The 26,394-nt window shown below is 40.0% G+C and overlaps 1 protein-coding gene across 8 annotated transcripts in view; it reads left to right on the top strand.

Annotated features, from left to right (window-relative positions):
• The window catches only part of Dzank1 (double zinc ribbon and ankyrin repeat domains 1), an 80,327-nt gene extending 58,331 nt beyond the window's left edge, over positions 1 to 21,996 (top strand). For 7 of the 8 annotated variants that reach the window (XM_058576385.1, XM_046434716.2, XM_046434706.2 and 4 more), the window contains 8 exons: positions 6,932 to 7,035; positions 10,208 to 10,282; positions 11,797 to 11,893; positions 12,342 to 12,442; positions 15,572 to 15,652; positions 16,237 to 16,364; positions 20,264 to 20,338; positions 20,799 to 21,996. In XM_058576385.1, the coding sequence (XP_058432368.1) occupies positions 6,932 to 7,035; positions 10,208 to 10,282; positions 11,797 to 11,893; positions 12,342 to 12,442; positions 15,572 to 15,652; positions 16,237 to 16,364; positions 20,264 to 20,338; positions 20,799 to 20,964 (827 nt within the window). In that variant the 3' untranslated portion in view covers positions 20,965 to 21,996. The other variant, XM_046434749.2, reaches the window with a different exon arrangement.
• The last annotated feature ends 4,398 nt before the right edge of the window (positions 21,997 to 26,394 follow it).

The following is a 26,394-nucleotide window of genomic DNA, read 5'->3' as shown; positions in this document are numbered from 1 at the left end:
TACCTCATTCGTTAACTCTTTATTCTTAAGTATTTGTTGTTTTTGATGCTATTGTAAATGGAATTGTTTTCCTAATTTCATTTTTGGATTGTTTATTGCATATGTAGAAATATAATTGATTTTTAAATTTTAATTTTATTTATATCTTCTAACCTTGCTAAACTTTTTCTTATTATTTATAATAGTTTTCAGTGAGCTCCCTAGGATTTTCTATGTCCAACATCATAGCATCTGCAGGTTGAGAGAGTTTTACTTCTTACTCTCCTAACTGGATGTTTTTTATCTAATTTTCTTACCTAATTGCCCTAGTTAAAACCTCCAGTACACTATTGGATAGAAGTGGTGAGAACATAAATCCTTGTCTTATTCTTGATTTTAGGAGAAAGTGCACAGTTTTTAACTATTAAGCATGATGTTCACTATGAATTTTTCAGAGATGCCTTTTATCAGATTGAGAATTTCCCTTCCCATATCTAGATTTTTGTGTATGTGTATTTATCTGGAAAGAGTATTAGGGTTTGTCAAATGCTTTCTCTCCATCTACTTAGATTATCATAACGTTGTTTTTTATTCCATTGATACAGTGTTTTACACTGATTTAATTTCAGGTTTTACACCAAATCTTTTGTTTCTGGGATAAATCTCACTCGGTTATGATATAATTCTTTTTATATGTTTTTACATTCAGTTTGTGCTGTGTTTTTTTTAAGAGAGAAGAGAGAGAGAGAGAGAATTTTTTAATATTTATTTTTCAGTTTTCGGTGGATATAACATCTTTATTTTATTTTTATGTGGTGCTGAGGTGCCGCAGTCTGGCTGGGCACAATCAGGAGCCACTTGTCAAAAGAAACTAACTTTATTTTTAGAACCACACACGCCAAACAAAACAGCCTCTCAGGAAAAACCCTCAGAGCCTCAACTGCCACCACCGGCTTTCCACAAGCCTCTCTCTCACCCACAAGCTTCTCTCCACCTCCCACAATCCTCCTGCTCTTGAGGCCGATTGGCTGGGTCATGTGGGCGGAGCCAAAAAAGTCCCCCAATGAGCAGCTCCGTGGTCTGAAAGGGCAGGGAAACAGCCCAATGAGCATCACCGCAGAGGAGCCAATCAGCTAGATGTTGCTGGGGCCGCTGTGAGCCAATCATCAGCCGGCAGCTGGAAGTTTGCTGGCAGCTGGAAGTTTGCTGGGGCCCCTTCGGCTGTGGCTCTCAACACTGAGGATCGAACCCAGCGCCTCGCGCATGTCAGGCGGGCGCATTACCGCTTGAGCCACATCCCCAGCCCTGTGCTGTGGTTTTAATGTGTCCTCTCCAAAATTCCCATTGTGGTAGTATTAAAAAGTATGGCCTTTTGGATTAAGTCATGAGGGTTCCACCCCAGGGATGCCTCCTAAAAGGGCTGGCAGGCACTACCCCAGGCCCTTTTTGCCCCTCCATCCTTTGCCATGTGAGAACTCAGCATTTCTCCCCTCTGAAGGATACAGGGCAACGAGTCACCTATGTAGGAAATACAGACCAACATCATCAAATACCAGACCTGCTGATTCCTTGATAATGGACTTCCAGCCTCCAAAACTATGAGAAGTCCTTTCTATAGTTTGTTGATCACCCAGTCTTAGGTATTTTATTATAGCAGCACAAATGGCCTAAGATAGTTTTGCTGAATACGTTGTTGAAGACATTTGTGTCTATATTTATAGGAGATATTAAACTGTGATTTTCTTTCCTTATGATGTCTTCATCTGATTTTGGCATAAGACTAATATTGACCTTATGGAATGAGTTAGAAAGTTTCTCCTCTTTTTTGTTTTTGGTAGTGTTTATGAAGAATGGATATTAACTATTCTTTATTTTTTATAGGTCTATTCAGATTTCTGTTTCTTACTGAGTCAATGTTGGCAGTTTGTGTGTATTTCTAATATTTATCTATTTCATCTGATTTATCTTATTTAGTGGCATATAGATTCCTTCAGAATCATTTTTTTCCAGTTCTGGGGATTGAACCCAGGGCCTCCCACAAGCTTGGCAAGTACTGTACCATTGTACTATATCTTTATCCGCATAATATTTTTCATTTCAGTACAGTTGGTTGTAATGTCCCCTATTTCATTTCTGATTTTAGCAATTTGAGACATCTCTATTTTTCTTGGTCAGTCTAATAAAATTTTTTGGTCTTTTCAAGAATAAATTTTTGAAACTTCGCTGATTGTCTGTTTTTCTATTATGTATTTCACTAAATGACACTCATACATGTTAGGTAAGTGCTCTATCACAGATCCACTTTTCCAGCCCTTTTTAAAAATTTTATTTTGATACAGGGTCTCAGTAAGTTGCCCAGTCTGGCCTCAAACTTATGATCCTTCTGCCTCAGTCTCCCAAGTAGCTAGGATTACAGGTGTGTGTCACCATGCCCAGCTTCTAATTTCGTCTTGTAGTATAAGAAGATGTTTTGGATGATGTCTATCTTTTAAATCAGTTGAGACTCCATATGGTCTAATATAGGGTCTATCCCAAACAATGTTTTATATGTACTTTTTTCTTTGAGTAGTTTGAATATGTAATCCCATTATCTTCTGGCCTTCATGATTTATGTTTAAAAATCTTCTGTTATTCTACTAAGGGCCCTTGTGTATGATAAGTCTCTTCCTTTTCTGTTTTCAAGATCCTCTTTGACTTTGTTTTTCAACAGTTTGATAATGTTTCTTTCTGTGAATCTTTCTGGGTTTATCTCACTTGGAGTTTTTGAGTATCTCAAATGTCTGAGTTCTTGTCCATCAAATTTGGGAAGTGTTTGGCCATCATATCCTCAAATTTTTTTTTCTGCCTCTTACTCTGCCTCCACTCTTGGGATTCTCATGGTGCATATGTTGGTGTGCTTGATAGTTTTTCATAGGTCTCAGGTTCTGTTCATTTTTCTTAATGCTTTTTTTTCTGTGTACTTTCTATTGTTTAATATCAATTGATCTATTTTTTTCCATTTGTTAATTATTACTTATGCCAGTTCAAAGCTATTGTTGAACCTCATTGGTAAATTTTTTAATTTCAGTTATTGTACTTTTCTGCTACCCAATTTCCATTAGGTTCTTTTATATAATTTCTATCTGCTTATTTATATTCTTGATTTCATGAAGCATTACTATCACACTGTAACTAATTTTACCCCAAACCAGTTCTTTTTTCCATCTGAGAATTGTGGAACCAGTAACAATAAGTCCAAGTGCTGACTAAAAGGGAAGGAAGGTTTACTCTTGTCCAAATATAGGAGAAGCAGGGAGAAAGCCTCACAGATCAGCTTCTCCACTCATTGGGAGTAAGAAGCTATAGACACAGGGTAAAAGAAATGAGGGGGAGGGATAGCCTAATCAAAGGGAGGATATCCATGTCTTTTCTGGGAATAGGTAGAAAATTTCCAGGAATTCAGGCATCATGTCTTTTTTACTCCTTTTGTGGTTCTTTATGGTAGTTATCATGACAATTATCAAGAATTATGGTGCTGGGGAGTGTCAGTTAGCATGAAGATGATATTATAATTTAGATGGAGGGTGTCTGGTGGTCACTCTGGCAGCCATCTTAGATTCAACCAGTTTTAGCCAGCTCACCTGAAGAACTGATGTCCTCAGAGATAAACTAGATTAGCATTGGGTGGAACTTCAGCTAGGTCACCTAGGCAGTACAGGAATTAGGACAGAATAACAGTACCTTCTCTTTCTTCTTTAAGCATGGTTTCTTTTTGTTCTTTGAACACATTTGTATTAGCTACTCTGAAGTTTTTGTAAAATCTCCAACATCTGGATGCTATCACAGGTAGTTTCTGTTGCCTGCTTTTTTCCTTGTGTTTGGTTTGGATTTTCCTTTTTCTTTTCATGTCTTGTAATTTTTTATTGGAACTGGACATTTTAGATAACATACGATATCAACTCACTCAATTAACCTCCCTTCCAGCCTTGTTTGTTTAATGACTAACTAGATCATTTTAGTGAACTTTATTTCACACCTATTGTATGAAGCCTCTGATGTTGGTCTTTGGAGAGGGTAAGCCCTGGCATGTACCCTTTCATTCTAGGATCATGGTGGTTTTGGCAAGGCCCTCCCTGACTATCTTTTTTCCCTGACCACACCCAGCCCATTAAGCTTCACTTACTGCTGTCTTGTTGCTGTATTGTTTATAGCTATGCTCTAGGGCATAAATTGCTCCATAGACTGATCTAATCCAATTTGGGATCCTTTTCAGGGAGTTTCCTTGGTCAGTATTTAAATATTTTTGTGTGGCCTTAGAAGATTCTTCTTAGCTGTTTATATCCCTGGTTCTAATGAATCTACCAGTCTTCTCGTAATTGCTTTTTTGCCATCCTCTCTCTGCCTTTTTTCTTTCTTTCTTTCTTTTTTTTTTTTTTTTTTTTTTGAGATGGGTCTTGTGAAGTTGGCCTTGAACTTATGACCCTCATTTTTTTGAGAGCAGCCTTAGGATTGAAGTTTCCTACACTTTGTTGCAAATGAAGTTATTTCCTTGCTTTAGAGGCTAAGCACTCAGCAGAGAGAGTGTACCAATGTAGCTTTTGGTCAGGGGACTTACCTCTACCAAAATAGGACCTGTGATGAATGGGCCAGGAATAGGTTATCTGGACCTGTGTTCTCAGTGTTTTAGATTCAAGGCAGAGCTCCCAGCCCGTGGGAGGTGAGTGGGCAGAAAGAGGGAGCCCCCATCTCTTGACTAGACTTGCCCAGAACTTAGCCTATGCAATAGGCTGTTGGGGCAGGATGAGAAATACTGAAATCCTGTCCTTCCTGAGAAGATACTGCAGGTTTGACTTGAAGCTCAGAGGGTAGGGAGCCCTGTATTCCTGGATATACGTATCTGAAGTGGAATTTCCATCAATCTCATTTAAGAGGAGGTGAAAGGATATGGATCATGGTTCCAACACCACAAAAGTAGTGTTCTGAGTTTTAGTACATTTTCTTTGTTAACTGCTACTTCATTTGCTGTCTGCCGTTAGAACTATTTCCAGAGAATTTAAGTTATGATTGTTCTTTTGTTTTGTTTAATAGTTTGGGAAGTGAGAGCACTGAACTCAGTGAAGCTGCCATGCCAGAAACTGATCATGCCCAGCTCTCCTCTTGCTCTCTGAATCTTCCTGATTCAGTCTGATTAAGCTCTCATGGACTTGAACTTGGTATCAGTCCTGTGGGAGAGTGTCAGTGGAGATAGCCAGAATGATCACTTACATCCTCTTATCCTCCAGAGGAAGAAGCTATCTCCCTCCCTCTAGAATCTGGATTGGCTTATGACTTCCCCTGGCCAATAGGAAGTGATAGAAGAGAAACCATGACAGTTCTGGGCCTTAAGTATAAAACTTTCTACTTGTTCTCCAGGAAGCCAGCACCAAATGAGGCAAGATGATGCCACATGGAGAACAGAGGCATCCCAGTTGTGTTAATCAGCCCTGTGACCAAAATACCCACCTAGAAAAAATTAGAGGATGAAAAGTTTATTTTGGGTTAATGGTTTTCAGAGATTCATTCTATGATTGACTAACTCTATTGCTCTGGGCCTGAGGTGAGGCAGAATATCATGGCAGAAGGGCACGGCAGAGAAAATCTCAGCTCATGGCAGCTAAGAAGCAGGGGGAGTGGAGAGTGAGAGAGAGGAGTCACAGACAAGATACAGTGCCCAAGGGCACACCCCAGTGACCTGCTCCCTTCAGCCACCCCTCCCTGCATAATTTACCACTGAGTAGTCCATTCAAATTATTAATGCATCAAATGGATTAATTCACTCATAGGTTAAAGCTCTCATAATCCAATCTTTTCACCTCTGAATGTTGCTACATTGCCTAATGTAAGAGCTCTTTGAGGATATTTTTAGATCTAAACTGTAACACCCACCAACAACCCAGAACAAAGATGCAGACATTTGAGTAAGCATAGACAGCAAACATGAGGCAAGACCCAGCCATCCCAGATGCCCCCTAGTCATTCTGCCATCTTAGCTGAGGTCTCATCCCAAACACCTGCTCCTTGCCCTGGGAAATAGGCCTGTAGAGAAAGTGCCACTGCATCCTCACCTGAACATGAGAAACCAGACAGCCTGGCTTATGTGAAATCTCCCAAATTTGAAGTGGTGACACCTAATTCGAATTTGTTTTAACCCTATGCCAACTAGAAAGGAACACAGGAAACTTTTAGGAATGATGCAAATGTTCTATATATGACTGGGTTGTATACATTTGCCAAACCCAAACTATACATTTTAAAAATATTTATGTTATATGTGGGATAGAAAAAAAGAAAAAGAAAAGATGCCTGTGTGACATTCAAGTATGTTCTTTTAAGATTGTATAATATTCAGCTGGGCATGGTAGTTCATGCCTGTAATCCCAGCGATTCAGGAAGCTGAAGCAGGAGGATCACAAGTTTGAAGCTAGCCTCAGCAACTTGGTGAGACCCTAAGCAACTTATAGAATTCCTGTCCCAAAATAAAAAATAAAAGAGCCTTAAGATGTAGTTCAGTTGTAAAGTGCCCCTGGATTCAATCCCTACTATGCACCCCCCTGAAAAAAAGATTCTGTAATATTCAGTGATTAATAATGTATAATAGGAAGCGAGGGAGGGATGGAACTTATTCCAGTGCATAGCTGAGGTTCAGTAAGAACAAACCATCAGGGGCTGGGATGTGGCTCAAACGGTAGCGTGCTTGCCTGGCATGCGTGCGGCCCAGGTTCGATGCTCAGCACCACATACAAAAAAAAAACAAAGATGTTGTGTCCGCCGAAAACTAAAAAATAAATATTAGAAAAAAATTAAAAAAAAAAAAGAACAAACCATCACTAAATTTGGCAAAGGAAAATAACCTCATTGAGAATATACAGTCTATATTATCATATCTCTTTCATAGAAGAAGTATCCATATGGCTGGCTTTCTCTTCTTTTTTAGGATACTGGAGAAGACAATTGGATCACATCTCTGCTCACCTCAGGTCTTATGCTCAGAACAACCCTGAATTCCGGGCCTTGATTGCAGAACCCAGGATGGGAAAGGTGGGTGAGATGAAATTTCCATTCTAGAACATCTATGGGATCAGGCTTCCTTCAGGACTTTGCCTAAAATTGCACCTTGCTTAACTCATTTTCCCTTCCTGCTTTACCTTCCACACCTTCTTACTGTTCTCCCCTATGAGCTCTGCCCTAATAAATCATGTGCACATGAAAATTGTCTCAGGGTTTCTTTCTGGGACACCTGGCTTAAGATAGTAAGACTCTGAATATCTCATGCTTAGATGACACAGGCTGTGGCAGGAATTCTAATGCCTAGAGCTAAAAGACCCAGAAAAGTTAAGTCCAGCCAGATTGTGCATGTAAATTACATACTCTTCACAATTCACAATAGCTAAACTGTTTAGCCAACCTAGATGTCCTTCAGTAGATGAATGGATTAAAAAAATGTGGCATATATACACAATGGAATTTTACTCAGCATTAAAAAAGAACAGAATCATGGCTTTTGCAGGTAAATGGATGGTGTTGGAGAAGATTATGCTAAGTGAAATCAGCCAATCCCAAAAAAACAAATGCCAACTGTTTTCTCTGATATAAGGAGGGTGACTCATAGTGGGGTAGGGAGGGAGAGCATAGGAGGAATAGATGAATTCAAGATAGGGAAGAGGGGTGGGAGAGAAAGGGAGGGGGTAGGGGAGTAACAAGGATGGTGGAATGTGATGGTCATCATTATACAAAGTACATGTATGAAGACTTGAATTGAATGTCAATATACTTTATATACAAACAGAAATACAAAAAGCATAGTATTTATGTGTATTAAGAATTGTAATGCAAAAGAAAAAAAATAATGTCACCTTAGATTAGATAGAGGGAAGTGAAAGGAGGGGAAGGCAGGGAATGTGGGGATAAGAAAAATAGTAGAATGAAACAGACATTATTACTGTATGTATGTATGTGACTGTATGACCAGTATGATTCTATAATATGTATACTCAGAAAAATGAGAAATTATATCCCATCTATGTATGATACACCAAAGTATATAAGTGCATTCTACTGTCATGTATAATTAATTAAAACAAATTTTAAAAAAAGAAAAAGCAAAAAAAAATTACATGCTATTGATATATAACAACAATAGTATCATAAGAGCAAGAGTTAACCATTTAATAGTACACTTCATATCATCATTGTGTTCCTCAGTCCTTGTAACAAACCTGCGAGAGAGGAATCTTACTTTTGAGGTAATTATTTTTAAATGACCACAGATTCTTTGACAGTCTTCCCTTCAAGCACACATCCTTTGAATCTGAGTGAGCTGGTGACTGTTAAACTAATAGACTAGGGTAGAAGTGACTCTAAGGCTTGGTATTGTAAGAGCATGTGGCTTCCTTTTGTTTGTCACATCCACCTCTTAGACTCCTTCAGTGTGAGAAACCCATGCCACATAGAGTAGCCACATGTAAGTGGGCCAATCTACTGCCCCAGAGTCCTCAAGTCATCCCAGGTCAGGAGCCAAGCCAATAAGTGACCAGACTAGATGATCATTTATATCTTCCTAGCTGAGGCCTCAGGTGGAACAGAGAGAAGCTATCTCTGCTATGCCCTGTCTGAATCCATGAATATTATAAAGTGGTGGTTGTTGAATAGCACTAAATTTGGGGTAGCTTATAATACTGTGATGAGTACCCAGGACAAGCCTTATGTGACACCTAGGATAACTAAGGCTCAGAGTGTTTTGATGATTATCCAAGACCGCCCTGCTGGGTCTCAGGGCATTAAGGTTTGAAATAGGTGTGTCAGATCCCATGCCTCATCCCTTTCTTTGGCATTAGATCACTGTTATAGAGAAAATTCAGTGCAAGGACATTTCCTCTATTAATCACAAAATTAGAAAGAGTCTTTTCAAATCAGACTGTCTACTTCTTTGCTAGCAAATATGCCAACATTGAAACTGTCTCACTTTCAAGTGTTGCTCAATTTCCTTTGATAAGCTGTTTTGGTAGTTTATAACTTCTTTAGCCTAACTAATCCAGAGGTCTGCAAACTTGTCCCAGGGAACAGATGTAGCCTGCTATACAATTTTACAAATGAAATTTTATTGGATAAGAGTTATATCCATTCATTTACATATTATCTAGCTACTTTGTACTGAAACAGCAATGTTAAGTATTCATGACAGAGAATGTATGACCCACAAGAAGACCTTGAAATATTTAGTATTTGACCCTTTCTAAAAACTTCTGATGCCCCATTTGAATCTAAATTTGTTCCATTGCTTATAAAGAAAGCTGCTGAATTGTGATACTTGTCCATTACTTGTCAAGGCCTGCTTCCCCTCTGGCCACCTGTTAAACTTTTCCAAGGTGATGATATCCACAGTATGGATATCCAAAATATGTCTCTTGAAGAAAATATAAATTTGGATCTTGCTTTCTTTTTTAAAAATTATTCTACAGTATAATACATTTTTACATATTGTCACAAATTTAGCACAAATTCTCATTCCTCTAGCTGTACGTGGTGCAGAGTCACTCCAGTAGGGTAATTATACATGTATATAAGGTAATAATGTCTGTCTTACTCTACCGTGCTTCCCATCCCCACAGCCCCACTCCTCCCCTGACTCCCCTCTACACAAACCAAAGTTCCTTTATTCTTCCATATTCCCCTACCCCACTGTGGATCAGCATCCACTTATCAGAGAAAACATTTGGCTTTTGGTTTTGGGGGGATTGGTTTATTTCACTTAGCATAATATTCTCTAGCTCCATCCATTGTGTATAAGTACCATGTTTTCTTTTGGATCTTGCTTTCTTATGCATTCTAAAAGTCTCTGCCCTTTGATTGAAGTATTTAGTTTATTTATTATTAATGGAGCTATATATGTGGCTGCATTGCAAGTTTGAGGTCAAACCAGGCAACATAGTAAAATCCTGCCTCAAAATAAAATAAAAAGGGCAGGAGATTGGGGCTGGGGTTATGGCTCAGCGGTTGAGCACTCACCTAGCATGTGTGAGGTCCTGGGATCAATCCTCAGCACCATATAAAGATTAGCAAATCAATAAAATAAAGGTATTGTGTCTAACTACAACTGAAAAATATTTTTAAAAAAAGGGCTGGAGATATTGCTCACTGGTAAAATGCCCCTGCATTCAATATCCACGCTACCACAAATAAATAATCAATTAAAATAAAATTCCTTTAAAAGCTTATCTCTGCTACTGTCCATGAAGATGGCTGTGAAGTTAGCATCAGACTGAATTATATTCAAGTCTCAAACAAGGTAAGTAAACCCTCAGAAGTTATTCATTTGAGAATTGACCAATTCTCAACTTAAATTTATGGAAACACTTTTGTGTAATCCATAAAAAGGGAACTTGACTACAGTCAAGCAATTCTGTAGAATTAGTTAAAGAATTGAGTTAAATCTCAGCCAAATTCAGCTGTTAGGTACACAAAGATATATAGTAGTGGGAATTATCACCCACCCATGGTCCTGTAGTTCTCTGACTTATTCTTACTGAATTCTAAAGAAATGTCTGTGATACAACTGATTTAGGGAAAGACTGACACAAATGTTTGCTGATGTGCACTTTGTCCTATTTGCTTTATATAAAACAAACGAACCATTGTAGTCACATCTCCCTTTATCTTGCCTCTTATATAGTGACTGGAGCATTGCCACAGAGCCTGTAAGTATATAACAAGCATTGATTGATATTAGCTGCTTTAGCTTCATTGGACAAGTCAAAATTTTCAAAAGAATGATAAATGGATTGAGAAGATATGTAAAGAAGGCAAGGAATAAAGAGGGGAACTAATATTTATCAGGCCCTGGCTATGTGCCCAATAAGGTGCTAATGATATTAAAATTAGGATAAGATGCTGGTCACAGTGGCACATGCATGTAATGCTGGCAACTTGGGATGCTGAGGTAGAAGGATAACAAGTTCAAGGCCAGTCTCAGCAACTTAGTACAACCCTGACTAAAATTTAAGAAGTAAAAAAAAAAAAAAAAAATTGCTGGGGATGTAGCTCAGTGGTAAAGCACACCTGAGTTCAATCTCCAGTGCTCAAGGGTAAAAATAATAATACAAAACATGGGCCCTGCCTAGATCAGGAGACTGGGTGTATCAAATGGGCTAATGCACATACAAGTGCTTTGAAACCAGGTTAGACACTAAGTGCTTTGTTCTTGGTTGTGCAGTTGTGTGCTAGTCCCCAGAATCAGTCCAGGTGGATACAGTCTGTGTTTATATATATCTCATTTTATAGAAACTGGTTTTACCTAATTTTACTTTCACAATACTCCTTTGAAATAGGTCATAATATTTCCACTTTGTAGGTAAGGAAACTAAGGGCTCAGAGAAGTTAAACAACTTTTTTCTTACAAGGTCGTTAATGCTAACAGAACCAGGAATCAAACAGCAGCCTCCCCATCAGACCACCCTAATTCCATGTCATGAAGGGACTTCAGTTGGGGAAGGACACAATTACTTTTAAATGATATCATGGTGATTGGCAGAAGCCTGTTGGCAGGCTGTTGTAATGGTCCCTGTGTGAGAAAAGGGTCATGGGGTAGTGACAGAGAAGAAGAGGGCCAACTGAGGTAAAATGGACTGCAACTTAGGGAGGTGAGGGAAGAGTCAGGAAGGATGTCCAGGCCTGTAGGCTCAATTGTCTGGACACACAGAGCCATCCATTCCTCATGAGAAGTAGGTTGGTCAGGAAGGTCATTCCTTCTGTTGAGGCCCAGCAGACCTGTCATTCATGGTGCTTAAATTTTTTCATCGCCAGAACCTATACTTCAGCAAGGCAGTGAATTTCAGTGACCAGTTTCTGAACAGTGTCACCGAGGGTGGTAATGGGCTATACAGCAGCAGGACCAGCTTGGGTGAGTATTACTGTTCTGGTACTTTACAACTGACCAGAAATACACTGATTTGACAAGGATGGTAAAGACTTGCATAAAATTTGCCAGCCCGATCACAAATCTTAGTATTATGTTTCAGCCTTTTTTATTTCTCTGGCTCCTTTAAAGTCAAGGCTGAGATTTATGAAATCCTTCGTGGGGCTTGGAGAGGGATTCATTAGTAGGGGTGGGAAGGTAGGTCTTTTTTCAGCTTAAAAACTGAGATCGAATTTCCCTTCTCCCCACCTATCCTCTGGCTCCTGGACTGGGGAGTGACTCTAGCAGTCAGTCCTTCCTGTCAGGTTTAATCAAATGAAAATGTCTACAAAAGCCATATTATGCCTCTGACTTTTAATGGGCATAACTGTAAAACTAGCATACATTACATATATGGAGTGGAGGAGGATCACTTTGTCCTTTGTCATTGTAGTGAGCGATTACAGCCAGAGTATCTTAGATACCAATGAAAAAATCAAGAGGATGAGGAATCTCCAGATCAAAAAATTTCACAAAAAGAAAGAGCACCTTACAGTACGTATACTCCTTGGTCTTTGTGGCTATCTTCTTCAGCCTATCATTCTAATGTTTATTTTGGCATTTTAAAATGGAATACTTTCTCATTTTTTGTTCCTTCTTTTATAACAGCATATTTTTATTTTTCAGAGGGAGAATCCTTTACAAGACTGAATTAGAATTAAAGTTCTCATCAGTTTCCTGAATCATATCTTTTTCCTCTGGAGTCTGTTCTGTTTGCCCATCATTCTCTGTTTTGTATTTGTCTGGACTCAAATATGTGATGCTCCTTGGTTTTCTGGTCATTTGACAAATGAAGAACTAGTTGGATTAGCACTGGTGCCTGGTGTGGGTGCCCAGCATGGGTGTGTGGGTCTGAAGTCCTTGTGTAGATAGGTGGTTATTTTGTGGGATAGGCTTTCCTGCTGGTGTTGTGCAAAGGTCCGGAGAAAGCATGTGGGTCCCAAGCATTGTCAGTGCAGAAGGTCTTTCTTCTGGTGCAAAGGTGTTGGTGGTGTGACATATTCTCCTATGTTTCAGTTCTGCAAGGAGCTGTCTTTCCTCCCTTGTCCTTCCCACCCTCCCCTGAATTTGTCATGGAGGTCTTGGGCTCTGCAATTCTCTCTTCTTGGGCTCTAGTGCTCCCAGGAGATGACTTTGTTGGGCAAATCATGTACTTTCTAGAAAGTGGTTGTCAGGGTTTAACAGAATGCATGAGCTTTCTTTCTCCTTATGTGAGATAGGAGGGAAAGGGCATCTTAGCTACTCATAGTGAGCCCTTTAGTAGTACACTCATGCATTTAACCTGTACAGAATACCTACCCTCCTTTGTGATTAACTTTGAGTTTCTGCAGGATACCCCTGGAGAGAAACACTCAGGCTTCTGGTGTCTTCAGCTGGTTTTTCTTTGCTTTGATTTCTCTGCCAGTCAGATTTCATCTATTTTCAGTCTTAGAGTTCCTCAAAATTACTGGAAAACTAAAATGATAGATTCCCTTTCAGAGTTTCCCACAGCTCATAGTGAGTTTTGCTTTTCAAAAAATATGCATCATTAATAATTCCAAAAGGGTTTTGGAGAAAGGAATGGTGGATGCCCTTGCTCTCTCCCCCACTCTGCCTTTTGGTTGGTCCTCTTTGGCTTCAGCACAGAAAACAGCACTGATTAGCAGCAAGCCCCTGGAGATGGAGATGGACACAATGTGGTGCTTACCCTCCATCTGGTTCCACCAGTTTCTAGAGGCTTCCTCTGTTTTGCACGCCCCCGCCATCCAGCTTGCATCATGATTCCGCCAAAGGCAGGAGCTCTGTTCTTTATCTTTTTTTTCCCCAGCATGTGCTTTGCGTGTAATCAATACCAATAAATTTGGGAAGAAGATGTTAGCATTTTTTTTAATTTTAATTGCTTATGATTCTTTGTGCTCTCCACCTCCTCCAGTTTGAAATATTGTAATGAGTATAAGAGAAGGTATAGAGCCCCATGAACTCAACAATTTGCATCTTTGGAGACTGTACCCTTTCTCTGCATGTGGTCTGAATCTCCCATTGTTATGCTCCTTTACTTTCTCATTTGCATTTATGAGCTAAATGTCAGCAGCACTGATATTTATCCACTAATTCATTCATTACTTTTGAGCCCACCTGTATAAGGCATGGTTCTAGGTGCTGAAAATAAAATGTGAACCCAAGTTATAAAGATCTCAGACCTCATGAAGCAAACATTCTAGAGGATTCTAGTATATTTTTCTAAAAGGAGCCAAATTCATTATAAACAAGAACACCTCCCAGAATCCTCCTGGAGTTTACTGATTAGATTATGGTGGGGCTGGGGATGTGGCTCAAGCGGTAGCGCGCTTGCCTGGCATACCTGCGACCAGGGTTCGATCCTCGGCACCACATACAAACAAAGATGTTGTGTCCACCGAAAACTAAAAAATAAATATTAAAAAAAAATGTTTCAGATTTTATAGCATTTAAAAAAAAAAATAGATTACGGTGCCTTGTTCCAAGATACTAGAGAGATGGGGTGGCCAAGGGACAAGGAAGCGGTAGATACAGCCTGAACCCAACCTCTTCTGAAAAGCTTAGAGGCCCAGGGAACCAGGGAGGAGCAGGTTTTATTTCCATTTCACACACAGGCCAGTTGTGGTTCTGCTTGAAATTTATATATAAATATAAATTTCATAGCACTTTGAAAATAGACAAATTCTTTTTTTAAATATTTTTTTTAGTTGTAGGTAGACTCAATACCTTTATTTACTTATTTATTTTTTAAATGTGGTGCTGAGGACCAGTGCCTCACACGTGCGAGGTAAGCATTCTACCACTGAGCCACAACCCCAGCCCTAAAAAAACAAATTCTTAAAGATTTCTGACAATAAGCCAGATATGGTGATGCACACCTGTAATCCCAGCAGCTTGGGAGGCAGAGGTAGGAGGATCTTGAGTTCAAAGCCAGCCTCAGCAACTTATCGAGGCCCTATGTACCTTGGCCAGTCTCTGTCTTAAAATAAAAAAATAAAAAGGAATAGGTATGTGGCTCAGTGGTTAAGCATCCCTTGAGTTTAATCTCTGGTACCAAAAAAAAAAAAAAAAGCAGATTTCTGACAATAAATGACAGGGATTCGTTTTCTTAACAAGAAGTTGACTATGGATTCACTCATTTCTTAGGCAAGCATGGGTTCTGAACTCTCATATTTAGTCTGACATTGAACACTTTATAAAGCATGCTAAGTAAATTTTAGGTGTTCACCTGGCTGCTTTTTCTAGAAATACACATTAGGGAACTAGCCTGGAATTTCTGGAGTTTTGTGAGGTTTCCCATCACACCCCTACCCTTAAAAATATAAAACAATATTAGTGTAGTGACCTTGCCCAAGACAAGGTTTTGGAGACCAGAAAGATTAACATTAGATGTGTATGTTTGTGCTGTTGGCTTTTGAAGACCATATGTGCACACACACAAACACAGAAATATGCTCACACGTGTACTCTCATGGTCACACACACCCATCCATGTGGCTCAGAATTCAACTGAGAATGAGACACTATGCTTGGTGAGGAAGCATTTGCCTTGAGTGTTAGACCTGGAAATCAACAGTGCAGATATTTTGAGGCAGTGGAAATGACCCATGTTCTATAATCCTGCAGCCTGAAAACAGACTCCTACTGGCGGAAGTTGGCCCGACAGGGGAAGGAAGAATCTCTGTGCTTGAACAGCTGCTGGAGGAAGTGAGTGTGACTAGAACAGGTCTCTCTGTGGATTTCAGCCTGCCCTTCCAACTGCTCCCTTTTAATTAAAAGTTGTTTGAAAATGCAATAATGGCTAGTCAAAATCTTTACATTTATTGTTACCTGTTGCTAATTTTTATAAAACAAACTAACAGATAAGCCCAAGTAACATGCATGAAGCTAGACAGAATCCCTGGTCCATGATGTCATGTAACTTCAGCCTAGGTTTCCTAAAGAAACAAAATGGGGCTGGGGTATAGCTCAGTGATAGAGAGAAGTTACCTAGGACATACAAGGTCCTGGATTCAATCTCCAGACTGCCAAAAAGAAAGAAAAAGAAAAAGAAAGAAGAAACAATGTGGTTAGGGTACCTGCTCCCCTGATGTGAGGGATAGACATTTTAACTCTGGGGGGACTTGGCAGCTGTGTCCATTTATAGGCTGTCTTGATCCTTTCTTTGATCTAAAATTAACATAGTTCCATTATTGCTTTAATAGGACATTTGTTGAACTTGACAGGATGGCAGTTGGACAAGGTGGAGTTCAGGGTTTTGTAATGAGTTTTTTCTTTTCTATGTGCTGCAGGGAGCAGACCCCAACTGCTGTGACAATGATGGTCGACCTGCTATTATCGTAGCTGTTGTGAATAAGCATCATGAAGCCATTCCAGTTCTTGCTCAGAGAGGAGCAGACATTGACCAGCAGTGGGGACCGTAAGTGAAACGTTGAAAGTACAGCTGAGTACTGAGGTGTCAGAGCTCATGGAGCTCTGGTATAGCAGAATTAGTCTACACACATGCTCGTTTCAATTTGAACCACTGAAAGGCCATTTAAATCTCTTTTGGTCTTAATAAAAGGTTTGACAGTTTTCTAAAGATGAGCAAAACAAAATTTTTAAAATGATCTATTGGGTTACCAAATTTAATAACTCTTATTAATGGTAATATATTTTGTTAATTCATGAATTTCTATTTTCGTAGGGCTAGCAAATCTTTAGCTTTTGGGTTAAGCATTATTTTCATTATGATCCACAGTGTTAAGATTAATACTAAGGGAAGAGAGGCCCCCATGTAGTCATGGGGAAACACACCCATGAAGTTAACACAGAAAGGTTGTCCCTGGATGCTAACACCATGGGGGAGGGTCTAGCACTTCTCAACTCACCACATGATCTCCTGGAACCGTGGTTTCCCTACCTGTGAATCTGGATGGGGAGGTCCCAAGTTTCATTAATTCCTCGTCTTGGTGCAGTACAACTTCATGACCTTCTCTCCCAGCCTCAGGATTTTGTTCTCTTGCAACTTGATTTGGAACCAGGGTTGGAAAGTTCCTGTAGTGTGGGTCATTCAGATTAACTCATTTCCTGGACAAGTTGTTAAAATAGAAGTCTTCTAGGGATATCACAGTTCTCTAATACTGCTGACTCCTGATTCCTAAGTCAAGGTTGAGGTCTGGGTTAGTGAAACATCTTGCTGTGTAGGTCAGGCCATCAAAGGGGCCAAAAGTCTCATAGTTTTGCATTTATTACTGTATTTAAAACTTTTTCTGGTATTTTATTCAAAATACATCCCTGTCCATTTTTCTGTGTGCATTTTTATAAGTTTCTTCCAAATAGGACAGCAGTATCAGTAGTTACTACCCCTTTAAAATTTTCATCTCTTAGGAGAATATTGATGTAAAACTTTGATAGCTGGAATTTACTTTCTTGAGTTTCCTTAGGGTTTACATTCATCATACTCTGTCAGCTTCTTCATTCATCCCACATTATTGTATTATCATTGTTGATAATATAATAGTATTATTTTATCATTGATAAAATGAGGCTATCTTGTTTTATGTTAGGGTATACCTTATATGTTTATAAATTAAATGAGCTTTTCTTACAACATTTAAGCATAATGCTTCGTGTATGACACAAAAGTCAGTTCTTGAATTGATGCTTAAGTATTGTGAGTCCCAGCTTTATGAACAATAAGAAGACAAAACTACTCTGAATCTGTAAATGATTACCAATTTTATTTTGGTCTTCCTCAGTTACCACTTCATCACCATTCTGCAAAGTGACACTGACCCACGTCTGATTTCGATGCTGTCTGGTGAATCTGACAATGGTTATGCCTGTCCATCTGAATTATGTGTAGTGTAGCCCTTCGTCACTCTGTGTTCGTTATCAAGGTTACCATGAGCACTGTGAGCTCATGTGGGTAGAAGAGAGTAGAAAAGCGAGGGTGGAGGACGTTCCTCTAAAGAGAACACAGAGATTTTCCTTTTCAATGTATGCCAGTAGAGGAGAGTAGATTCCCCGTCTAAGAGCTAAATTCTGCTAAATATGGTCCATGTCTGTTAGTTTGATGTGTTTATGCCTGCCTCAGCCTGGCCTCTGCGTCACACCTGGACCTCAGTAGCTCCAGGAGCCCCATCCCCAGATTCCATCCATTCCTCTTCTCTTACACATGAGCCATTCAAAGATCTGGCCTTCCTGTCAAAAAGGCTCAGTGAGTTGTTCCTTAACGAACAAGGATTAAAATGTTTTCTCACATCTGAAACATGTTCGGCTAGTGGGACAAGTTGGTCTCTATACAAGATAGCTTCTGTTAAGTAGCTTGGCAGGTGGCACAAAGCCTCCCCATAGTGTTTCTGGGTCCCATGTTTGTATTATTCCTATGAGAACGAACCACAGACAACTGAAAGGGAGTTAAGGAGAAATCCACACCCTCCACCAAGGAGGATGCCTCATATCACCAGACTCAGAAACACAGATTCAAGGTCTCATTGGGAGAGGGGCACAGGGAGGTGCGGCTGCTTTGGACTATAGCTGCCCTACTTTGCCTGTCTAGCAGTTGCAAACATTTAGTCTCCTGGCTCTACTCTAGTTGCCAGATAAGGAAGATGCAATCATCAGTCTACTTCTTCGAGTACAGCTGTGGAGATTTCCACAATATGGAAATCTGAAACCCAAAATGCTCCAAGATCTGAAACGTTTAGAACCAACATGACACCACAGTGGAAAATTCCACACCTGACCTCATATGATCGGTCACTGTCAAAACACAGGTGCACTAAAAATATTGTATGAAATTACCTGCAGGCTATGTGTATGTGTATAAGGAATATATGACACACAAATGAACTTTAGATGTGCTTAGACTTAGATCCTATTCCCATGGTATCTCATTATGTATATGCAAATGTTCCCAAATCCAAAACAAACAAACAGAAAAACCTGAATGTTTCTTGCCTTCATTTCAGATAGGGGATACTTAATTTGTATTCTATCCAGTAATTCAGGATTTACAGGGAGAAACTATACCGTAATACTTAGATAATACTTAATACCATGATACTTAGATTTGAATAAATAATGCATTAGCGGTCAAGTTTCTTTAAAACACAGACCCTTGGAGCACCACAGTGTACCCTCTGTACAAACTACACTCTAGAAGGTCTGTTATATTATAATTCCAAGTTACTCAGAAGAATCAACTCACTGGGTATCAATTCTACTCAGAAGGATGGGGTTCTGTAAGAAGGCATACACTATCTGGTGTCATATTGGAGTTCAGTTGTTTGAGGAACATTGTACAAACTTAGAGTTGTCAGAATCACAATGTAGTATTTCCCCAAACTGAACTATGGTTACACAGGAAATAGCCAGCACAGAAGATCTAGCCATCAGCAAATTCAGTTTGGGGAGAATCAGGAAGAAAGAAGACCATATGTCTACTCCGGAGATAGTGAACACCTTATAAAGACCCAAAAAACTTCAGATGTGAAGGGCTCACTTTATCTTCTTCAGAGAAGAGGCAGCCATACTTTTTTCTCCATTGGGAGAAACTTGTGGCTGCAGGTTTATTTGCAGGTGTGGGGACTGGGTGGTAGTGGCAAGAGAAGCTGGGACTGGTAGAGCACAGACCTTCAATTGCTTACCTCATTTCTATTTCCAGTCATGACTCCCACCTTCCCTCACTTCTGCCACCTCTTGATCAGGAGCCTTTCAGGAGTTTATGTACCACCCCATCCTCCATTTTAGCAATCTACTTCTCCCTCACTAGGTCAAACCTGTCCAGAAAAGGTGGCGAGACAATCTGGCACTGCAGCAGAATATGGTCTGTCTGATGTCTCTGGCTTGCCCATTAAATTCTAAGATTGGTGATTATTTTCATATCATGCAAGCCAAACTCAATGAAACCACAGCCATTTCCCCCACACAAAAATAGGAACTTCCTCCCTGAAAATTCAGTTACCAGGCAGATAGTACCTAAGAGGTTTAAGCCAAAATTGAGGCTATTTCATAAACTCTTAAAGGAAATCTACTAAAATAGTATTTATTCACATTTATTAAATCAGCTACAAACCAGATCCTTGTGGGTTTCTCACATTAAAAATGAATGTGTTTCTAGACTTTTTACTATTTGTCTAGCATCAAAGCTTACTACCCATCACAGTGTTCCTCTAAGGGAAGAGACAAAGAGGGGAGACTCATGGGATTTTCCCAGGTTAGTTAAATGGATTGGTAAGTAAAACCAAGGTCCCTTTAATCACACTGACCTCTCCAATATCCTGATGTTGCTAACTAAGGATTTACCCAGGAATGTTTTTCCCCCACAAATAGGCTCAGAAATACAGCTCTTCATGAAGCAACTCTTCTTGGCCTCACAGGAAGGGAGAGCATCGTGACTTTACTAGGGTATGTTCTCTGACCTTTGGTGAATACTTCTGAGGGCCACAGTGATCTCTCTACTAACCTGTGATGATTTTAGAGGGAACCTAGTTCTTGAACTTCTATTGCTCTAAAGTGGGGAGGGTCACCATCTCACCATGTCCCCCAAGTCACTAAGAGCTTTTCAAAAAATAAAAATGTTTTCAATAAAAATGTTGTTCCCATTAAACATTTTGGTAAGACTTTGCTGCAAGGGGAACCAATGGCTAGACTTGGCAATTAAATATTTTGAAATCATACAGCCCCATAAAATGTTTTAGGGTATAGCCACCCCTAAGAGCTGAAGTCACACAGTGGCCTCTTGGGGACAGGTTTGGGAGGTAGGACCAGGAGGTGCTCAGTCTAAGCTCTGGGACAGGAAGAGTCAGGCCCTCAGGGTCATGAGCCTGAATCCTTCAAGAACCCTCTTTCTCCATATCTTTTGCAGATGCAATGCAAGCATCCAAAAGAAGAATGCAAGAGGCCAGACAGCATATGACCTGGCTCTGGAAATTGGGGATGACCCCATCACCTCACTCTTCAATGCTAAATTTAGCCAAGGGCTGGAGGAACAACTCCCCCAACCCAGGAACCTCAGCCTGGAGGACTGTTAGACATGAGGCCTTGCTGAAAGAAACCATCCAGCTCTGGTTGTTCTTTGTTTCTAATATGTGTATTTGAGCTTGGGGATTAGGGTTGAGAGGATTCGTAAGGTGTGTGTGTCTGTGTGTCTTTATGTGTGTGTTACTGGGGATTGAACCCAGGATCTTGTGCATGCTAATCAAGTATTTTACCACTGAACTACATCCCCACTCCTTTTTTAACATTTTATTTTGATACAGGGTCTTGCTAAGTTGCTGAGGCTGGCCTTGAACTTGCAATCCTTCTGTCCCAGCCTTTCGAGTCACTGGGATTACAGGTGTATGCCACCACACCTGGCTTCTTTTTGTTTTTGTTTTTGTTTTTTAATTGTTGTAAACCACCAATACTATCTGGGTGATTCCCAGTGTACCTTAGATTGTGATGAACTTCATGTATGCTTTTTAATGATTTATTGCTAGGATTTTGGGAATTTGGCTTTTAGTTTTTAATTTATTTTCAATACATAATAATTGTACATGGTTTAAAGCTAAAAAGCATAAAATTCTATGTAGTGAAGTCTCCCTACTGTCCCTGTCCCACAGCCACCACTCCCCTCCTCAGAGGCACCAATGACACCAGTGTTAGCTGTATCTTTCTAGCAGTAGTACAGGATTTAGATAGGCATGTGTGTATGATATACGTACATGTATACATGGAGTATACAAATAAACCGTGTAGCACATATATTCCTTTTCCCCCTTTTTTAACATAAATAGTAACAAACTGCACAGTGTTCTGCACTTTGTCCTTTAAAAAAATATGTCTTGTAGGTGGTTTCAAGTTAGAATGTAAAGTTGAATTTATTGAAATTTTTATGTTGAACTCATGGTTACTCCTATCATCATGGTTTGTTGCTTGTTTGACAGATCAGCTTTAAATAAAATATTGGCAGGAATGTGTAATTGTGACTTGTGGACCCCCTGTTAATGTATGTAAGTAGGATATTTATTAATTTAGAATAATTAATTCTGCATAATAAATAATAGTCATGGTGGTGGACAGTACTATTGTCGTGACCTGTGCTTTTTTTTCCCTAGGTTGGGTGGCTGTATGTTGGAAGGATGGGAGGTTCAGAGTCACTGGGACACAAGCCCCTGTGAGTCTGGGTGGGAGCTGGTACTTGCTTCCTCCCAGGTCAGCCTCTAGGCATTCTGTGTAAGAGAAGCTGCTTGTATGGGTGACCAGTGTCCAGAAGGACCAGGGAGTATGGGGGTGGCAACAGCAATTCTGGTAGCTGGTAAAAGTGTGATAACATCCCTGGAGGTCATTGCATCCCAAGTCCCATCTCACTTGTGTATTAGAAGCACAGATAAGCCCATTGGAAACCTGTCTCTGTGATTGGTGAGTTTTCCTTGTCTAATCCAGAAATAATCCTCCCCCTAACCTTCCTAACCTGTGCAGGGTTTCAGCCCTGGGTGAGCTGGCCAAGATGCCCAGTAGGATAAAGAACATTCATAGGGTCATTTATCTCTATCATCTCCAAGTCACCTTGCCTCAAGAATTCACATCACTTGCTTCCATTCCAACTTCTTTTTCTTTATTTTAAATTGATACATAATAGTTGTACATATTTGTGGAATATAATGTGATGTTTTGATAGAAATATGTTCTATAATGATGAAATCAGGGTAACATATCCATCACCTCAAACATTTATCATTTCTTTGTGGTAAGAAAATTCAAAATCCTCTCTTCCGGCTATTTTGAAATAAGCAATTCATGATTGTTAACTCCAGCCACCAGGCTGAGGTAGAACACCAGACTTATTTCTCCCCAACTTCTATTCTGAATGCTTTAGGACCTGGTTTTTGCTTTTTTTCTTACCAAACAGAAAATTAAGCGGGTTTCTTTGAGTCTTACCCATCTTCCAGTTCCTCAAGTAAATTTGAGCATAGCTTCTTGGTGGTTTTCTTTCCTTCTTTTTAAATTTTTCCTAGTTATATATGGACACAATATCTTTGTTTATTTATTTTTACATGGTGCTGAGGATTGAACCCAGTGCCTCACATATGCAAGGCAAGCGCTCTGCCACTGAGCCACAACCCCATCCCAGCTTGGGTAGTTTTCTAAGTTTAGGCCCTGTAAGACCTACAACAGGTGAGGTGAAGTGACCCTCTTTTTTCATGTAGACCCAAAAAAGAGAACTAAGGCCCACACTGGGGACACTCCAATCCTTCCCTTTTTTGGGGATTGAACCCATGGCCTTGTGCATGCGAGGCAAGTATTCTTCCCCCTGTCCTTAGATCTTGGGTCCTTGCCCATCAACGGGTATCCCCTGTGGTTCCCCTTGAGAAATCCAAATCCCCTTCTCTACTTGGCTTGTGACCCCTTGATCATTCAGGCCCATCCATGACTCCTGGCTCTTCTCTTGCTACTCCCATGTGACTGTACCTGGGTCCAAAAAGCTTACCTGGGGATGTGCTCAGAACTGACCTTATGCTCACATGGTCTCTTCTTTACATTTATAGAAAATCCAACACATAAATACCTCCATTCTCATTTACTCTGTTCCCATTTAAATGGATTTTATCATTGTGTATGATATGCTGCTGCCACACTGCCATCAGCTTAAACTACCTCAGACTTCTCCCCCAGGCTTTGGGCAATGACATGGTGATGCCCCAACTTCTGGAAATAAATATGAATTTTAAGAGTTAAGGAATGACAGCTTTAATTTCTTATAGACCTGCTTTCTTTTCTCCTCACGACCAGGTCTTTTTAATCAGATCTGGGTAAAGTCACATTTTACACAAAAACTCAAGGTTCTGCTGAGGGGGAGCTACTGGTCCTTTGTTTTGCTGAGTGTAAGTCACTACAGATGATGAGTCACACATGTGACTTTTTCATGAAGGCACATCACTGGGAGGTGATAGCATAGAGAGGCTGTAGGTTAAGCACAATTCCTGCTCTGCTGCCTGATTTTCACCCTCTTGGGTCAAAGGCACAAACTGAAGTTGCATCAATTGGTTTGCACTTATTTTTGTAAAAATAAAGCTACATTTGGTGAGTGTTATGATTTTAATATGTCTCCAGAACTTCATGTATTGGAAACTTAATTTCCAAATCCATACATTAATGGTGTTTGGAGGTAGAGCCTTTGGGAGGTAATTGGTATTAGATGAGATCATGAGGGTGGGAGCCACATGATAGTATCTGTGCCTTTATAAGACGAGGAAGAGTGCCCCAAACTAGAATACTTGCTCTGTCTCCCCATGTGATATGTTCCACCATGTTATGGTGTAGCAAGAAGACCCTCTCCAGAGGTTAGCCCCATGCTCTTAGACTTCTCAGCCTCCAGATTCATGAGCTAAATAAACTTCCATTATTTATAATTACCCAGTTTGAAGTACTTTGTTATAGCAACAGAAAATGAATGAAGACAGTGAGTTTAAAACTATCGAGCACCTTTGTTCAATTTTGGAAAGAAGAATCTTCCATGATGAGGCCTACCTGGCTATGCTGTGCCACTGGGTGAGCTCTAATCCTGAGTCACTATAATTTGTTCTCTGTCTCAGCTGGCAACACCAAAATGCCCAGGCCTCCTCCTTGAGACAGGTCTGTTCTCCCTTCTCCCTCCCACATACGTCCAATTGTCAGGCTCCGAGAGTTTTATCTCCTAGATTGTTCCTGGCTGCTTTTCCTACTTTATCCCTGAAACCACCAGCTTGGCCAATGTCTAACAGGTTTGACAAAATCACCACCCTACAATGTCTCCACTCGTGGCCTTATCCTTTTGGAGCTGCCTATACAAAGGGGACCATGACAGTGACCAATTAGAATGTTTCTATGGTTTCCCTCCATTTGTCAGGAAAAACAAGCTTCTCTAAGGGCCTGCACAAGCTTTACTTTCAGGCTCCTCATCTTCCCAATGTTCCAGGATCTATCACCCTCAGTGACTCATACTCAGCAGGTGCTTAAGGGGAGCACCCCCTATACAGAACCTTGAGTAGTGTATGCAAGACATGGCTTTACCCAGATCTTATCACACAGACCTGGTCACAAGCTAGTGAGAGAAGGAAAAGAAAGCCAGGTCTATGAGAAATTAAAGCTGTCATTCATTAACTCTTGACATGTATGTTTATTCCCTAGTTTTCATAAGTGCCCAGGCCTTGGAGGAGTCTGAGGTTGGTTAAGCTGGTGGCAATGTGGCAATAACATATCATGTACAACATGCAAAGAGCCATTTAAATGGGAACGGAGTGACTGGGGATGGAGGTCTTTCTGTGTCAGATTTACTATAAAGGTAAATAAGAAAAACATACATAAAATATTAACTTATTAGATGTCCTCAAAATATTTATGTTAAGCATCAGATTTCTTTTGGAATGACTATGAGAGTTCCCAGTTTTCCTAGTGGTTGGCACAATTTTAAATTCTGGGTAGACAGCTGCTATCCCTGTTCTGCACTTCTGTGCTTGTCTTTATTCTGTACACATTCATTCACATGATTCACTTTTTAAAAAAATACATTTTTATAGAAGGCAACATGTCTTCTATAAAATTTTGAAGGCAGTATGCCATATTAAATTGTTTTTTAAAATAACTTTCTTGGGTGTCCTATAATGCATAATGAATGGAAAAGAGGAATGTTGACATTAGGCTACAGTGATGAAAGAAAGGAAAGGAAGGAAGGAGTTTGGTTATCATCACTCTGATAAGTCTTTTCTTAGAAAACTATTCTAGTGAGATACCAAAGACAGCACTGGATATTGGATAGAAAACAGTGTTTAAGGGGCTGGGGTTGTGGCTCAGTGGTAGAGCTCTTGCCTCTCACATGCAAGGCCCTGGGTTCAATCCTCAGCACCACATAAAAATAAATAAATAAGTAAAATAAAATAAAGTTAAAAGAAAACAGTGTTTAAAGACTGAGACCCTTTATGCCATTTTTAGCTAATACATTTTACTTTACTCCCTGTGGTTGGTTTCCAAAACAGCCACATGTTCCTTCTTAACCCTTAAAGTCACCTGTGCTTGAGTATCGTGGAATCAAACAGCCATCTTATGTGGGAATATTCCTAGCGGTCCCTGCCTTCCAAGTTCCATGTGAGTAGAATACCAGGAGCACAAGCACTCCAGCATGAAATGGATTTCTCTTGGGGAAGTGAGGCATCCTCTGTGATCTAGTAACAGTGGTGTCCCTAACTGGTGACCAGGCCCCAGCATCAGGAGTCCTGGCTCTGGTGCCTTGAAGGTTAGTCTTTTTCTTGCTGGGGTATATTCCACATAATTTTTCACTTGCCAACTACTTTCTTTTACAGGAAGTTCCATCAACTCACCTCAATTGCTTTTTTCCCTTGTCTGTTCTTAAGTGCCTCTGATTCAGGTTTCTGCTTGTCCCTGGCCTACTATAAAGTTGAAAAGTCTCTTGGTTTCTCCTTAACACCCCAATCCCTCCAAAACAT

The sequence above is a fragment of the Marmota monax genome, unplaced genomic scaffold (genome assembly GCF_021218885.2).
Source record: "Marmota monax isolate L192 unplaced genomic scaffold, Marmota_monax_Labrador192_F-V1.1 WCK01_AAM20220418_F8-fsc00005, whole genome shotgun sequence".
Taxonomy (NCBI): domain Eukaryota; kingdom Metazoa; phylum Chordata; class Mammalia; order Rodentia; family Sciuridae; genus Marmota; species Marmota monax.
The sequence above is the reverse complement of the archived record's forward strand: the minus strand, read 5'-3'. Positions and strand labels throughout refer to the sequence as shown.